At 40.3% G+C, this 18,371-nt stretch overlaps 2 protein-coding genes across 2 annotated transcripts in view; one reads left to right on the top strand and one right to left on the bottom strand.

The window, feature by feature from the left end:
- Positions 1 to 6,665, top strand: part of psme4b (proteasome activator subunit 4b) — a 39,981-nt gene extending 33,316 nt beyond the window's left edge. Inside the window, exons 42-47 of the mRNA XM_087784234.1 lie at positions 828 to 913; positions 1,077 to 1,205; positions 2,811 to 2,966; positions 3,937 to 4,075; positions 4,218 to 4,351; positions 6,309 to 6,665. Of these exons, the coding sequence (XP_087640360.1) occupies positions 828 to 913; positions 1,077 to 1,205; positions 2,811 to 2,966; positions 3,937 to 4,075; positions 4,218 to 4,351; positions 6,309 to 6,443 (779 nt within the window). The 3' untranslated portion in view covers positions 6,444 to 6,665. The remainder of the gene's footprint in view (positions 1 to 827; positions 914 to 1,076; positions 1,206 to 2,810; positions 2,967 to 3,936; positions 4,076 to 4,217; positions 4,352 to 6,308) is intronic.
- A 1,329-nt stretch (positions 6,666 to 7,994) lies between these two features.
- chac2 (ChaC, cation transport regulator homolog 2 (E. coli)) lies at positions 7,995 to 11,093 on the bottom strand. The gene is made up of 3 exons (XM_087782845.1): positions 10,795 to 11,093; positions 9,978 to 10,013; positions 7,995 to 9,056 (listed from the first exon to the last, which is right to left on the bottom strand). The coding sequence occupies exons 1-3, from the start codon at positions 10,927 to 10,929 to the stop codon at positions 8,622 to 8,624; spliced, it is 606 nt and encodes a 201-aa protein (XP_087638971.1). The 5' UTR covers positions 10,930 to 11,093; the 3' UTR covers positions 7,995 to 8,621.
- Positions 11,094 to 18,371: the final 7,278 nt, after the last annotated feature.

Here is an 18,371-nt window from a genome sequence, read left to right as displayed (position 1 = left end):
ACAGACATAAATGGTTATATTTAAGCATAATAATGTGATGAAAATTATATGGGGTAATGTAAGTAAGTAATTTGTATTTGTATAGCGCTTTTCCAGACCAGGGTCACAAAGCGCTTGAACAATCAAAACAATACTCAATAAAGTATATATTTTAAAGGGCAAGATAAAACTGATAATACAATAGGAGTTCCAGAAAATCAAGGAAAAGCCTGAACAAATAAAAACGTCCTAAGATGTTTCTTAAAGGAGTCACTCTCGGGACAGAAAAGGGGTTTGTGGAAAAACTTGAACCTAACACTTTCCCTGAAAGATTTTTTAAAGCAAAATCCTAAAAAAAGAACACAACAGCATAAGATACTGACTAATATGCAAATTGAGATGTATTCAACATTTCCTAATACTTAACAAACCAAACAGATAATTTACTTTTTTTTTTGTTCAACCAGCAAAACTATCTTGATCTTCTCAATATTTCTCTCCGACTGTGTTTCTACGCATTTTCTAAGAAACCAGCTCCGACAAACACAAAACACGCAAACAGTTTACAATCAAATATGTCATTGAAAGTTTGACTGCTGTGTTTGTGGATGTGTGTTTATGGCTTCATTCGGAACTGATGTGCTGCTCTTTCCGCCGCCGTTATTATTCTCATCTCCATTATTTAGATAAATATCCGCTCGTGCAATTAGCCCAATCATTAGCTCCCAAATCATGATGGATTGTGTTTTTACTGCCGGAGCGAAGCAGCGAGGTCACGGCGCCAAATCTGTTATTGTCAGGAGGCGTTCCAACATCTCCTCCTTGTGTGTTTGTGTTCCACTTTTCAGTGCTGAAATGGTTAATGGCGAGCGCCGGGCGAACGTTCACCACTCCTGTTCAGCAGCAGCTCCAGCTCCTGCCTCTCCTCTTCAAGGTAAAGGAACACGCAGATGCTCAGGTCCCAGTGCAGCGTTATTACCCACTCCATCTTACTTGCCCATTAAACTCAATTTCTCTCTTCATTTACTCAAAATGGTGCGTGGCTGTGTGTCTTCCTACCTCCCTTCATCTCTCTGTGTGTTGCCTTCTCCCTGAAGATTGCCCCGGTGGAGATTGATGAGAGCTATGATGAGATGAAGCAGGATGCACGCACGTGTCTCTCTCTTATGTCCCAGGGCCTCCTGTATCCCGAGCACATCCCTCTCGTTCTGGCAACGCTAGAGGAGGTAACTCACACTCACACACTCTCACACACACACTCACTCACCTGCCCAACGTCAGTGAACTGAACCTAATGCTGCCCCAAAAAAAAGAGTTTGACGATTTAAGGAAGTGCCTACTGTGGTAAAGAATGAGTTCATTAACATATTTGCTGAAGTGCCCCCCCCGCCCCCCAACCCCATTTTATATATTATTTACACCTCTATATATTTTTTATCTGCTTAAAACAGCACGGTTTGTCCTAAAGTCCACCACTTTTATTAGGTCTGCTTCACTGAGTCAAGAGAAAACTGCCACAATGTTCTTGTGTTGCTGCTTCATTTAATGGCAAGACTATTGTTCTCCTTGTATTGACATGTTTATGGACGAAGATGTTGAAGTCGAGTTCAACTTATATCATGGACATCAGAAACATATCTGTGATATAAGAAATCCACTGTTGTTTGTGTTCGGCCCTTTTCTTCAGCTGTCCTAAATGGTTTGAAATACATTTTAACATTTACATTTTTTTTTTCCAACATTCAAACGATCAAAAATGTCAGTCAAAGTTGTGTAAAAAACATATTGTATTTAGTTTAATATCACCTTATAGATAGATTCTTGACTGGACAACAGGCTAGAAAGTATTTTGTAAATTTTTTTTCTGCACATTTTTGATGAGAATTTTGTTATTCTTTTTGTATTTTGTATTATTGTTTTCATTGCTGTGAAAAAATTCCCAACTCCCATATAATACTAGCAACTCACAGAAATGATTAGAGGATTAAACTTTTATGAACTATATTTCTTCTTTATATTTGTAGAAACAAATGTACATTCAGTTGTACCAGAACATCTAATTTATTATATTTTTCACGACTGTATTTGTATAACAAACAATAGGAAACATGATAAATAATAAGATTAATACAAACTTTTGGAATCATTCAATTGATGACAAATGATGCCCTTACTATTACGCCAATATTTTTTTTCATAAAAAGTATACATTTGTACATGATTATAAAATGTTTTGGGATTTATGCCTGTCCTGCAGTTTAACTTCCCACCTGGGTTCCTTACATGGTTTTGTTTCATTAAGCATGTGTGATTACTCAAACACTTACAAGAGCCACGGTCTTAAGAGGTCAATTTGAACTGACAACTGTCAAATTGTGTTTTATTTTTTTGGATTACAATGTAAAATAAAATGTTAGCTCAATGTTATATTTGCTAGATGAGCCAGTCGTCAACTGAACTAGCTGCGGTTGTTCTTGGTTAAAATTAATTCCTTTATATTTCGAAGAATTTGAATATGTTTATCTCCAATCGTGGAATTATTCAAAACAGGAAAGATTGAATATCATTGACAAGATGATTGAAAATGACACCTGGATCACAATATAAATATATTATCAACCAGGATTTATGGTTGTGTTTCAAAAATTCTTAGTGTAAAACATTTTAGTAACAATTTCAAGATCTTCCCCCTGTAAGAAGTGACAATGACGTGCAATATTAGAGAAATAAGTTCTATAATAACAGTACAAGTTGTTCTAATGAAAACTAATATCCTGCAGGTTGTGGCTCTAAATGGCTGCTTTATCAAACCTACCTACTCGTGTTTTCAGATGGCGGGCAGCAGATCGTGGCACGCTCGCTACTCCGTTCTCGCCTACCTTCAGATCACCGTGTTCTACAACCTGTTCACTCTGCTCAGCTTTCCTGCCGAGGTGCTGCGCATCCGAACCCTGGTGATGCTGCTGCTGCTGGATGAACAGCTGGAGGTAACAATGGCGGAAACAAGTCCTTTGACGGATGCATCGATGGCGATGCCTTGTGAAACGACATGTTATAACTTATATTATTTTAATTTTTATCCCATCATTTATTTTTATCTTGTTTTTACTTCATACTTATCTGTTAAATTTCCTTTTCTAGTTCCGCCAATAGATACAAGGGGGGTTTTGGCAGATAAAAAGTTGATTTATAAGAAAAAAGATTCCTCAAAAAGTCATTTACATTCTGTGTTACCTGCAACCTTTGGTTTCCACCAGAAGGGCTGATAATTGCTCTGTGACTATGTCTAGATCACTCGAAAATAAAACATCAGATTTTATGACATTTTTAAACAGATTTAAATTATAATTACCGTTACAAACATTCAGCAGCTGTTGTGACTGCACTAAAATAAGTCAAATAATCTTCAACGCTTCATGGGTTGATTTGTCACTGCAAGTCTTATCATTTAACTCTTTAAAATGTTTATTAAAAAGAAAATGTTTCCGACATCAGATGAAGGTCTTAAAAAAAAGATAATCTAATAAAATAAATAGAGTAAACCAGTAAGTAGGTGATGCTGCTTAAGCATCTTAAATTGTGACTAAAGTGGGATTATTACGGTAAAACTTCATCAAATCAAATGTATTTTACTAAATGGTGACATGATCTTGCGTGGTGTAGCGAGGCAACAATAACTGCTGCTGCTCCGAGTTAACTGGCTGCTGCTTCATCATTTATGCAGAGTGATGCAGGAAGAATCTGATGTTCTGTGAGGTTTTTACCTCGGCTCAACTCTTCCTCCACCTCCTCTGTGCGTCCCCGTCCCACGTCGTCCTCGCCTCCCTGGTCGCTTCTCTGCTCTTTTGATCAATCCTCAATGTGTTTCCGTCCTGAAACTCCTGATTTTCTCATCATCACTCATTTGATCTTTTTTCTTTTTCTTCTCTTTCCTCCTCCTCCCACTTCTCCCTGGAGGTGAGGGACATGGCGGGCACCACCCTCAGCGGTTTGCTGCAGTGCCAGTTCTTCCCTCTGGACTCCAGTCTGCAGACACAGCTGCAGACGCTGAGTCAGACTCGTCTCCCCAAGGCCAGAGGAGAGCTGGCCTCTACAGGTACACACATGCGCACACACACATGCGCACACACACATGCAACGTCTCATAGTGATGCAATCTAGTAAAACTTGCCCTGATGGCTCCTGGGGAGTCATCAACCTTGAAGACCATTTTCAAGTGTGTGTGCGTTTGTGTGTAGACTTGGTGCGCCGGCATGCGGGTGTACTGGGCATCAGCGCGTGTATCCTGTCAAGCCCATATGATGTCCCGAACTGGATGCCTCAAATCCTGATGGATCTTAGCAACCACCTCAACGACCCACAGCCAATAGAGGTGAACACACACACACACACTCCTGCTGACACACAACGTTGCCAGGCAGATAAAAACGCAGAACAAATACACATGTATCATGTGGAAATAGAGCTTAAATGACATTGCAGTTACACTGTTCTGACCCTAGTGGGAGCCAGAAACAATGTTTTAAATCCCCTGTATTGCTGCTTGAATGTAAGTAAGTAAGTAAGTAATTTTTATTTGTATAGCGCTTTTCCAGACCAGGGTCACAAAGCGCTTAAACAATCAAAACAATATTCAATAAAGTATATATTTTAAAGATCAAGATAAAACTGATAACACAACAGGAGTTCCAGAAAATCAAGGAAAAGCCTGAACAAATATAAACATCTTAAGGTGTTTCTTAAAGGAGTCAGTAGATCCATCAAGCGCAAAGAGAGAGGAAGATCGTTCCAAAGCTTAGGAGCAACAGCCTGGTAGGATTTCTCTCCTCTGGTCCTGAACCATGTGCGTGGAACCATAAGTAGATTCTGATCACAGACCTCAGAGCCCGAGCTGGGGTGTAAGGCTGGATCAGATCAGTGATGTAAGGAGGAGCCTGACCATGAATAGCTCTGAAAGTAATTACATTTTAGCTTATTTAGAGAAGGTTTAAGCAAAATCTGACTGGGTTGGTTGGATTCTTTTTTTTCCCAACTTGCATTGGTTGTTTTTTTCTGTCTAAATGTTATTTTTTTATTTTATCTTTTTTAAGTAAGAAGCTTTATTTTAAGCCTTAATATTCAGGCTGATAGTTACTTGATGAATGTGTTTTATGTACCAACATTTTTACCTCTGCTGGTCTTGTAAAAGTCCACTGAACCTTCTTGGTAGCAAAGAAAAAGGTTCTTTATCTAGATGATGTGTCACCATTCCCATGGTCCTTTGCATGAATTACACACCAACACCTCCCAACACAAGCAGGACTGTAGCCATAAATAGTTTATTAACACAAGGAGTATCTTTTTGGAATATTTAGGCTCATTTGCTTGTAAAAGATTATACAATCAACCCTTAACTAAGTAGACGATGAATCTAAGAACAATATTAATAATTGTATTATTAAAATGAAAAAAATAAAAACACTATTTCAAGCATTAAAAGACAACAAACATCATTTATATTTCATCAGTTTTCATGTCATACAAGTGTCAACCTTCAGTGGAACAAAGTGACTACAATTGTGCAAGATACTGAAACAATGACAACAATATGATTCAGGCTCGACAACATTAGCAACAACGAGGAAGTCAATGACGACGATGAGATGACAACATCGACATTAGTAACCAGTCTCACGACCACAATAAGTAGAAGACAAAGCAGCAAAACAACGACGACAGCAACAGTGTCCAGGCAGTCGATGACTTGATTCTATGCTGAGGGAATAATCAGTTTTTTCAATTTATTGTTCGCCTTCAAGAATAAACGTGCAACTTTTCTTTCCTTTAGTTTTCATCTTTTGACAACATCATTTACCTCCGACATCAGCTGCAGATACACAAAGTTACAGTTGATTCTGACGAGTAAAAAGCAGATTTAAAACGACTTTAATTCAGGGTGAACCAGGTTAAGGCCAACATGTTTGTGTGTACATGACGTGAACCATGTTCTTTACTGCCAACATTCCTTGTTCCGTGTCCTTGGTGGACATGTTTGCGTCACTCATGGCTTGTTTGGTCTTAAATAATTTCATCTTTGCTGTAATGTGACCCCGTGGTATCCTTTTGACATCAATAAATCATACTTCGTGGTTAATTTTTCATTCTGGTTCCCGGTCGCTGCGAGAACTCTGCTGCTGCGGTTTTATCTGCTCTGAGCAATATTGAAGTGAACGCTTGGCTCCTCCATCTTATCTGGAGAGAGTTTTATGAAAAATATGAAAATTGTTTTTTCTGTATGTCTTTGCAATGTTGTTTGGATCTGGATGAAAATCTTTTGTCTCTTCTCCAAGCTGACGGTGAAGAAAACCTTGTCAGAGTTCAGGCGGACGCATCACGACAACTGGCAGCAGCACCGCCAGCGCTTCACCGACGACCAGCTGCTGGTGCTCACTGACCTGCTGGTGTCGCCGTGCTACTACGCCTGACCAGTCCAGCAGCACGTCCAGGAACTCAAGCTCCTGATGCTGGACCTCTCTGAGAACATCCGTGTGTTCGCTCTACACCTGAAGATCCACATGGTCCTGCAGGTAATGCCAGCGAAGCGACCAAACTGTCCGACCTCTGACCTTCTGGGAACACTCCTCTGTTCATTCCAATGGTTCTTCTTGCGAACTTCTCTCTTTCCACCTCATCAACTGGACGACAAACGAGTCAACTGACAAGAATCGTATCAATTTCTCGCTGAGAGCTAAAAGCAAAATAATCCTAAAACACACAAGCACATTTGTATTCGCTGAATAAGGTCAAGTAGTCTTCAAAACAAATAAGAATCTTGTAGTTATGGTGTCTCAGCTCTGCTAAAGTGGAGGGACATTGAAGTTTTTTATTTCTTCATGGATTTATGATAACAAATAAATAAACTAAACATGTACAGGAAGTAGTTTTTGCCAAAAAAAACAAACATATGTTGGTTGATTATTCTGTGTCTATTATTATATTAATCATAAAATGATTCTCGTGTCATTTTCTGATGCCATATGAAACTAGAAACTGTACAAACATAAACTGCTTCCTTCTTCTGGTCTTCTTTCATTCGTCAGCGGCTTTAGAAGTCTTTTGTTGACATTCCTGCCTTGTTTTTCCATGAAGCAGGTTTTGACGCCACAGCTGGGGGTACAGGTTGTGACCCTCTAGGTCAAACTGAAGCTTTTTTGAAGGTTGAAGATGCATTAAGGGACGGTCACTAGTCTGTGTACAGTTGACGGCTGATGTTTACTGACACTGTTAGTACGACTGTACGTTTGTGGCTCCTCACCATGATGTGTTATGAAATAGCTCATCACTCCGTGTCCCCGGCTCAATAAATCCCTCTTTATTTGTAAAAGCACTTGTTTATTCCGGCGGCGGAGGGATGAGTGTGCGGAGCCGAGTGTCTGCCAGGGTTCAGCGATTCCCTGCATCTTGGCCTCGGCGTTATCAGCATGTTTCCCAATCACGTGGTTTCCCCATGAGCAGATTTCCAAGCGTCGTGCCGACACCCTCGCCGGAAGGATTTTTAGTATTCAGGTGCATTGTACTGATTTTTGCGGCTTCTGAGCTCCACTGATAAACGCTGTTACTGCAGTCTGGAGGGAGAGAGATCGCAGATTGTAGACCTTTTTTATTCAGAGTGTTCAGCCGAGCATCAGCTGGAGATGTTCAAGAGTTGGAAGATATCCCAAAAACATGCAGTCTAAAAAAAGAATCCAGAGGCGTACAAGTGCAGTTAATGTGATTTAAACAAGTTAACGTGACCGTGAAGTGTAAACGCGTGACCTTCTTCTTCTTCTTCTTCTTGATGTGAGGCTGCGGCACCGACCACTTGGCTGCTCTCTGAGCTTAAACCACATTCTTCATGATGAAAGTAAATCACGCTGAGCTTGACTCGGTTACTGCTGAGTCAGAGTGAGTCACCTTCTCGTGCCGTTTTTCTTCTCACGTTGATGTTGAGCCGTTGTCAAAACATCCAGCTGAACAAACAAAAACACACCAAGGGATGTCGTCTACACCGATTTATTGTGCGGCTCTAATAGCGGCGGCGCTCTCCTTCACTCGTACCGTGAGCCTCACATTGCTCAATACACAGAAAAACATCCAGAATGCAACCTGAGTGATGTCGGGAGAACATATTAGAGAACAATAATTATCATCCTGCTCTGTCACCACTTGTGTCGCAGCAGTGACCAGAGTCTCTTGAATCATGAGGGAAATGCTATGAAAACTAATATTTAGAAATATAGTTTGATATTTTAATTCCAATTATTCACAACTTAAACTTCAATATTTTTAAGTTGTAGCCCTTTAAAATCAGTATTGTCTGGTGGCTACACAATAAAAAATACTGAATTTAGAAAATATAGTTTTTAATTATTGGAGATGGGATATCAAACTCTAAGAGTAATGTATTAACTTAATGTTTCTATCCATTTTTTACAGAAATTTAACAAATGATCAATAATTATATGATAAACGGGGTCGTTTTTGTTTAAAAATCTGTCCCTGTTGAGACCGATTGCGCGAGACATGCATGAACACTGACGATGGACGGTTGCGTCTCTTCCGATCGATATCCAAACACATCAGGAAGTGCAAACCCTGAGATTCCGAAGGTTCCCCGGCAGAAGTCAAACGCCGGATCTGACACAGCGACCCTGAGCTGGTGAGTCACTGTCACGGGTCTGTTCCGAGCGAGTGCCCCGGTCCAGTCTGTCCCTCACTAACGATTCCAGGGAGAACAGATGGACGTCGGAGTCCTCGGGCAGAGTGGTCCTCACGGCCTCGGCCAGCTGAAACAGATACTCCGTGTTCTGCCCGCTGGGCCCGCTGGAGCTGACGATCTGGTTGGCGATCTCCTCCAGGGGAGCCGGGCCCAGGTAGTCGGGACTGTCCTGAGAGCCGATGTAGAGGAGAGTCTGCGTGGGCGGAGGGCTGTGCGGCGGACGGGGGTGAAAGGTCACCGCTATGACCTGGTACCCACACTTTTCTCTGTAGTCAAGGTGGCTCTTCACCTCCTGCTCGCGACCCGTCGGCAGCTTGTAGGCCACTCCCCACACACAACCCTGAGACGCACAACACAAGGAGACTTTAGTTCCTGTTTATTAGTGTTTATTATTAAGTGAATCAATTCACTTGGATTTATTTAATGTGTAGATCATATTCAAGTCGTGTAAAAAAAAAGAGATAAAAACAGGCTTGTTCTCTTCAAGGAATAGTTAGTGTTGGTAGTGCTGTGTGTATCATGTGACTGTCAGTACGATGTCATAACTATTGATTGATGTAAGAACTGTTATTTCTTTTTTTTAAAAGGAAAATATCAGTTCTCTTATGATCTATTTTTCTTCTTATCATCATATTTGTACAAACAAAGGAAACTGGTTGAACCAAACATTATAAATCAACAAGGAATTGAAGAAAACAAGGCTGATAATAATTTGTAGATACTTTTTTTCAAGTATATTCATCATCATATTGATGAGCTATGATTAATAACCTTATAAATCAATCAAAAGACTATAAAACAGTGAATAGACTTAAAAGGCTTTAAACCAGAGGTTTGTGTGTGTGTGTGTGTGTTTGTGTTTGTGTATGTGTGTTTCAATTGGCTGATAATGACGTCTGATGTTCTGCTCGTATAATCTCAATGTTCTGAAAGTCTCTCGTTCAATTAAATCTACGGCTCCTTTAATTAAAAAGCCACATAGAAGGAAAACGGGAATGAGCAATTTCCTGCTGACTGGAATCTCATTTTCACAATCTCACTCCACACACTGATCGTCTGATGACAATCGCTGGAGTGTAATCAATTACCAGTCGCTAATAAAATGTTCCTGGCTTTGAAGAAGACGTTAGAAACCATCTAGATAGGAGCTCGGATACGAGTGAAAATTCAGTTTGAATATTAGCCAGTTTGAACGTGTTGTTGAACCATCAACATGAGGAGATAATTAATCAAAAAAGTGAATAATTCAGGTTTGTTTTACCTCAGGGTCTTCCACTAGTGTCACCACACGCCCGGGCTGAAAGAAAAGAGCAACGTGAGCAAGAAAAAGACAGTCTGTTTGACGTCTAAATATTTGTCCGATGTCATTTAACTTTGGCTGAGACTTAATACGTGCACAATGTAAATTACTCTATTTACTTTATTTGACAAATAAAGATCTCTCAAGACGGGAAAGTCAAGTTTTAAGAACCTCCACACGTCTGCAGTCCGTATCAGGAACGCTGCAGATTTTTCATTTAATATTAAATATTATTTTTTTTATATTAATTCTTATTTGCTTAATTTATTCATCTCATTTTATTTACTTATTTTAAGTTATTTTAGTCATTCGATTCTATACTTCTAACAACAAAAAAAGTAAGTGTTTTTCCAGTATTGCAATGAATCAATTTCTTGATTCATTGCAACAAACTTTCTCTTAACCCATAGACGGAAAAGTTTTCTATTCTAAAAATATTCTATTTTAAAAATAGCCAAGAGTCTAAAGAAAGAAAGAATGTAAATCAATCAAACGTGTCACACCGAGTCCTCAGGTCTCTCTAACAATAAACTTTAAACAGAATAACATTACTTTAAATTACATTTAAATTTAACACTTAGAGTTGAGTCAAGATAATACATGCAATCCTCGAAATATAACAACTTTTTTCAATAGTTAATAAGGTTTAACTTGACTGTAAAGGTCACTGTAATAACACCTGGAGGTTCTAACGACTGCAAACTGTTCAATATCACCTGCACAACACTGACGTTATTACGTTGTTATTACACGACAGGTGTCAGTCACCGACGCTCACCTTGCCCGGGACTCCTCTGTGGTCCGTGCTGCCCTGCCAGAACCGACGGCTGAAGCCTCGTATGAACCCGACCCGCTTGTCCTCGTAGGGAAAGTCCACTTTCCAGATCAAGGACCCGTAACCGAAGACCCACATGATGTCAAGCTAGCCGGCTAGCTGCTAACACCGGATAAGGACGCTGCTGGACCCAGACTTCTTCTGCAGCCTCCGCGAGCAGACGTGTGGCTTCACAGGTGAAGACCACTTGACACGAGCATATTTAAACACCGACACCTGTCTGGACCCGCCAGAACCACTGATCCCGATATTGTGGCGTCAAAAAATGAATCTGGTACTGACTTTCAACTTAAAGTACCACACTTGAATACGATTTCATTTTCGGTATAACAACCCAGCACTAGTTTTATGTTTTCACATTTAATAAAAAAATCAAATGGGTCAATGATTTTTAAATGATTTCCCGATATGTTTTCCCCCAGACGGTGCAATCCTGGCGCCTTTTTAAACCTCTTGCCTTTATTTTGAAATCCAAACTGGCGTCCCGGATCAAGTTCAAAGTCAAAACTAGTTTGTGTTGGTTTGTCAAGTTCTGCTTAGTAAATGTTAACTACAGCTGTTTATCTCGTGTAATACGTTCTTATAATAGTACAAAATGAGCTTCAATATAATTGTAAATGTGACTCTACTATCTACCGACTGCTCCTGAAGGAATGTAAGTCAAATCGGTGAAAAGGAAATATTTACTACATGCATTCTGTAACTGCAAATTCTACTAAAAAATATTTAATGAAACATGTTATATAGGACACATGTGTTTATGATGCATGCAGAAAACTAACCAACTTAATTAAAAGACGGCGATGTCAAAACAAAAACATTATATTATTGGTTAAATGTTTAAATTGAAAGCCCATTAAAAATTAAATATAAATACAATATTTCGTGTAACTCTTGGACGAGCTATTTAAAACAATACATTCATTTATAACAAGATTATTTTGTATTGTTAATCTGAATAAACAAATGTTTTTTTTTTTTCTCAGGCAGAACTTCCTGCTACTTCCTGCTCTTCTGTAAATAAGTGGTGATCAGCTGACACCGTCCTCCAGCCACAGTAACTAGTGACACCAGGGGGTGCTGATCGCACACTCCCCACAGAGTTCCACTGGATTCTTTTTTTTCTTCCATTTCCTCCCCAAACAGCTAGTCATGTGTGTCGTGTGTGCAGTGATTTAGAAGCAAACAAATGTGGACAACAGCAGGATGACCTCGCTCCAGGAGCGGCGCTGTGCTGCAGCCCGTCGTTGGGCTCCATCTTTACGTAACATCTCAGCCTTGTGTGTGGAGATGAGATTGGTCAGACAAGGACAGACATTGTCAATTGATGGCTGACGTGCCACAGTGGCGCGTGATTGGAACGTCAGGGGAAAAAAAATACCAGACTTAGAATTGTGCCTGGAACTGTTACCGTGACGACTGTTGTTATGGACGAGATGCTGTTATATTCTCTTTTTCCTTCGTTCATTTAAATGTAAAATGTTTCAATAATGTTACATACATAGCATACATACTACATGCTACTGTAGAGGAGAGAGAAGTGGATCAATGGTCATGTTGATATGGAAACGTATAGAGATGTCGTGAAGACTGGATTACGTTTGTCAACGATTGTACAAATAGACAATAATTACGCTCAAACTTAAAGGGAACCTGATGTGAAAACAAACACTCCTGACTTATTCTTATGTTCTAAATGTTGTCCTCTTCAAAATGCAGTAGTTCATTCATCATGACGTTGCTCCAGTTGGAAGTTATTACTTAATAAAGTTCTCCCGTCTGAAATCTCGCCAAACAAGATTACGCTTTGAATTAAACATTCTGAAGTCACTCTGGTGGAGGTGTCCTCCCCTAAAAGCCCTAAATCAGTTTAGTACCTACATGTTAATCGTGAAAAAAAAATGTATGTAAACATGGTGAGAGTTACTTCTGCCTTTAGGTGTTTTTATAATGTGTACATTTGCCAGCAAACCTTATTTTTATTATTCGCTTTTAATGTAAAAAACGGGAGTTTCAGGGCTGAGTTTGAAATTGACGTGAGTCCTTGAATGCCACTCGTGTTTTTGTGACCAATCAGAGCAGAGTGGGCGTGGTTGCTTGGACGAGATTTCTTCAGGCAAAACAGCGCATTTTAAGTGGGAGGGGCTTACGCGTACTTTCTAATGTAAATATCTTTATTAAATGAGAGTTTTGTGCAAAAAGAAAAATACTGATGAGTATATTAGAGGTCTAGGATCAATTTAAGAGACACTTAAATCAGTACATAAGGTGCCCTTTAATGTTATTGAAAGTTTGTGTCAATCCAAGTTGTCCGATTAAAAAATGTGTTGACCCCCCCTGAGGCATATGGGAGAAACAAAAGTTGACTTTTCTTGTTGAAACCGGATTGAGTTCTTGATGATTTTTGGTTTGGCAACAATTACAACAGAAGTCAGTGGCGTGGGTCACGTAGGTACCAGTAAATAACAAAACATCTAAGAGCAGCTTGACCTCAGTATGGTTCTGCAAACACAAGAGTAACTACAGTAACACAATCCAGAGAGATGAGTAATGTCATGTGAGCACACACACACTCACTCCAAACTGCCATTTCTTCTGCTAAAGTGTACTTCTTGACCTTATTGATTCACATCCTTCTTCCTCCATCCAGGTGCAGATGTCTCCTCCAGCCCCTGCATTCAGGCTCCAGCTCTGGGGGTCTGCAGAGAGCGTCCACAGGTCTCTTCATATCGACTCGGCGTAGCCGCCGCAGTCGAACACCGAAATGCTCTTGATCCTCTGACTCCATCACGGCTGCCTTTGTGAAGGATTTGTCAGGCCGGCTGAAAAGAGCTTGGCTGTATGTGAAGAGCATTGAGTCGGCCATTTTAGGAAGCGAGGCCCCGCTTGGACCCGAAGCTGCTCCGATGACCCCTGAGATTGGAGTCTCGCTGCTCAGGAGCAGGTGAGTGAAAGAAGCTGCTTCTCTGAAGGTCTTCTGCTCCTCCAGCGTGTTCAGCACTGATGACACCTGCGAGACCTTCTTCTTCAAAGTACAGAAAACACTCTCCTGTTAAATATGAGGCTCTAGTGGAAACACACGAGTGGATACAAACGTAGAGATGTTTGAACATCATTGAACGCAGCTCATGAATCCATCACAGATGACGAGTGTTGTCACTAACATTTACACAACACTGTGACTCAGCTGACAAACACGCTCGGCACACATTAAGACAAACAAAACACTCGCACACTTACGATCCATATTTATGCACACACGCATGCTGATTCACTACACATGCATTCACACACACACACACTCAATCACTCACTGGAGATTGTATTTCTACCCAGGTAATTATCTTTTAATGACTCACTACACAAACACACACATGAACAGAGACTCTTGCGCTCACTACACAAACTCACTTATTCACACACACACACATACAAACGCACACACAAATACAGGAAAATACACCCTCCACTTTCATGAAAAAAAAATAATAATAACACACACAGATATAAGAATACACACAAACACTTTTCACAAGAAAAAAAACACACTTACACACTCCACATACATTAACAAACACACATGCATAATACAGGAATATGCAAAAAAACACTTGATACACACACACAATACAGAAAAAACCCCGCACTCACACAGATATAGGAACATCCAAAAACACACACACTCAACATGCTTTAATATACACACACACAATACAGAAAGAAAACACACTCTCAGACAAATACAGGAACATGCACAAACACTCCACTTTCAAATAAAAACACACACTTACTAACTACAAATACATTAACATACACACATTTACAAGCACAATACAGGAACAAACACAAACTGCACATGCATAAATGCAGACCCCACATTCACACACAAACGCATGCACACAAACTTGCATACATACTCCACATACATGAATAAACACAAACACATACTGACTAAAGAAGTTATTCCTACACAAGTAATTATCATGTAACGACTCACTCAAGCGCGTAGATGTTATTTCCTTTCAGGTGACGATCAGATAATTGGTCTCACTCGTTTACACTCTTCTTCTTTCACACAAAATAACTCATGATAATGACATGAAGAACTGCCAGATAACTAGAGTGTCCTCCATTTTGACTTCACGTCCTGCACAACACAACGACAACACTTCATGAAACCTGTTCTGACTTCAACCAATTGTTGAAGTGTCGTTGTTGGAGAAGTTTTTTTTGTTTTAGTTCCTTAATGATTGATGAGAAACCACATCTCACCAATACTTAAGAAATGATACTTAAGATATTTAATTAACATGTAGATCAAATGAAAGTATCGGGAATAAAACGACCAAATGACTACTTATATCTTCTAATGGCAAAGGTTGAATTATCGTTGGTAATATTCTCAATTACAGCCTATATTCTTTTTTGCTTAAAGAGTTTTTTTCCAATTGTTCTGTGTTGGCTCCTCTCTACAGTTCCTGGCTGCAGGGCGAAGGTCACGTAATGTTACTAAAATAACATAACGTGATTTTACTTAATGATCCAAACCCTACAGAGCAACACGTTTTATCTCTGTTTGTAACACGAATAATCTCGTGGCGTTCACGTCACATCGATCCGGTCCATCTACGAGGTCAGTATTTGATGGTGAGGACTTTCATTCTTTGGGATCGGAAATCAACCCGAGCTGCTCCTGTAGGGCTTTGCCGCCCAGCTAACCAACAGCAACTGTCCACTACTTCTATAGAATTAACTTTGGAAGATGCTGCAACGTTCAGTGTTGAGCTAGCATGTCTGTACCTTTGTGTTGTATCAAACGACGCACTTCGCTATACTGCCTCCATGACCTTGAACTAATGAGCAAGGTGAGTCCGTTTTTTAAGTTTTTAAATTAAAATCTTCTGAAAGAGTTCTAGGAACATACACAGACTCGCACACATTATATCAATACAGGAGCATGCACAAATACACACTTCAAATACATTAAAATATACACAATACAGGAACATGCAGTACACACACACACGAATACAGGAGCATGCAAAAATACACAATCCAAATACTTTAAAATACACACATACACAATGACTCTTGTCTAGTGTAAATGAGTAAAACACAAACTCATTCCATATAAATGAAGCCCATACACAAGCTCAGAAATTGGCACCAAGTGTCTAAAAGTTAAGAGACACACACACAACAATCAAATATTCAAAGATGCAAATACACAAACTTTGTTGTAACTCTAGTTTTCTGCAGGTCAAACTCTTATATTCTTAGTAATATTTTTCTATCTGAACCTCAGTCTGTGACTATGATCCGGATATTTAACCGGTCCGTTGTACAAATAAGGTCAGGGACTCCTGCTCTAGCTGTGATTTGGTCGACTGGGCGGCAAAGCATCATGGAGCTGCTCAGGTTGAATCCAGGGTCATTATAGGAGTGTTGTTGAGAGAGCCTTGAATGTGATGCTGTCGCTCAAAGAAAGACTCCAGACTTCAGCTGCAAACACATGAAAAACAACTCCACGTGCTTCCAATCTCGCCTGTAAGTATTTTTCACCACCAAATGAGATTAACGTGACTCTTTCTCTCTTGATTTAATTTGTGAGTTGGATAAAATAAATTGGGGTCGTAACCTTTTGGTTTCTTCAGCTAAGTGCTCCATCATCCCACCACGGTCTCCCCTCTCATCCGCACACGTCGCCGGTTTCCAGCCGGATGCAGATTTCTCTCTCTCTCTGTCTGACTGAGGACGTGGAGAGGAATCATGGCGGCTCACGTCCGGTCGCCGTGAAGGAAGTGATGCTCTGAAGCTCCGTTAGGTTTAGAAGTTGACGCCGAGAGTTACTGATCGGACATGTTTGTCCAACGTCTTCTGGCCGACGGATGGTGAGGGAAGATGAGACGTGCGACGGCAGTGAAGACGAGTGGGACTTTCAAACAAGCAGGAAACAATTACATCATTTAAAGGATGAGTAAATAGATGGCGCCGAGGAGGAGGAAGTTTCTGTATAAATTACTCGGCGTTTTAAATATAGTGCACTTGGAATACAATGACCCATTTTCCCTTTGGATCCTCGTCTTCACGCAGACCAAGTTTTGAAGGCGAGCTTCTGTCGTCAGCGGACAGATTTAGACGTGAAGTGTGCGTTTCTTATTTTCGCTCAAGACCGACTCACCTCCTTCACCTCCTCCCTGAATAGGCCGTGGCCACGTTGCCGGGTTATTTCATGACTCAGCGTTGCTCCGACGCTTTTGAAAAGGAGACACTTTAGAAGCTGTTGGATGGATGGAGACGTCATATTTTAGGGGTTGATGGCCTGTGCTCTGGAAAACTGCCCACTGACGAGCACACAGAAGAGAAAACGAGGGAGGAGTAAAAGCTCTGTTTTTGTCGGTACAATGTCACAACTATTGATGGAAGAACTGAACACGGTTCAGGACCAGAGGACAGAAATCCTTCCAGAATGTTGCTCCTCAGCTTTGGAACGATCTCTGTGTTTGATGATCTACTGACTCCTTCAAGAAACAACAGGAGGTTTAGGTATTATTAACTGTGTATTGTTTTTTATTGTTCAAGCGCTTTGTGACTGGTCTAAGAAAGGTGCTTTAACAAATAACTATCACTTACTTACTTAAGGATATGGAAAAATGTTTTCAATGTATAGGAATTGGCACATTCACTTTAACAATATTCCCAGGTTGAATAATGTAGTATTATACTTCAGTACATTTTAGTCAGATTTATTGCTCGGTTTAAAAAAAAAAAGAACAAATCTGGTCCAGGGCTAAACACCATTTTTGTTTTAACTAATTCTAATTTATTTCATCAACTAGTTTAATGAACAGCAGAAGCCACTTGAAAAATGTTACCTTGTTTGTTTATTTTAATATCCTTGGATCTCCTTTCCCAGAGCAGGGTTAAGTAGAGGTTAAGTTGCACTTTGCTATCACACCAGGATCAAGTGGTCTAAAAATGAAGGATAGTTTAAGTTTTCACTCTGAGAACTTGGCATCCAGTCAAATCAAATGGAGGGTCAATGTTGGTGGTTCTGGCATCTGCTTTTGTAGCTCTTGGTGTTTGTTACGTTTACCGGCAGATATTTACGAGCCTCCGTCAGCAACATGTCATCTACATATGAAACATGTTTCACGGCGGGTTAAACCACGACATCGATCGTCGTCGCCTTCAGTGAAGACATCACTAATCAAAGATGAAAGCGGTGTCAGGTCCATAACTCGCTCTTATTACAGAACTTCAAGGGTAACCATGAGGCAGCAAGAAGCGCTTCATATCTGCAGGACCAAAGAAAACATCATCACCTGCACATCATCCTCGCCTGGAACCCACCGTCACACTCTCTTAATGGCTCATCACCGTGTGACCTCTGGGTCAGCAAAGGTCGATCACAAGGCTCCCTGCACTCTGAGGATGAATGTAATTGCATCTTCCATTTCTGTCGACACGTGCACCATTACCTTCCCTGGAGTGGGTTTTCCGTGGACGTCCTGTGGGCT

Source organism: Callionymus lyra, chromosome 2, assembly GCF_982586985.1.
Source record: "Callionymus lyra chromosome 2, fCalLyr1.hap1.1, whole genome shotgun sequence".
NCBI classification, from domain to species: Eukaryota; Metazoa; Chordata; class Actinopteri; order Syngnathiformes; family Callionymidae; genus Callionymus; species Callionymus lyra.
The sequence above is the reverse complement of the archived record's forward strand: the minus strand, read 5'-3'. Positions and strand labels throughout refer to the sequence as shown.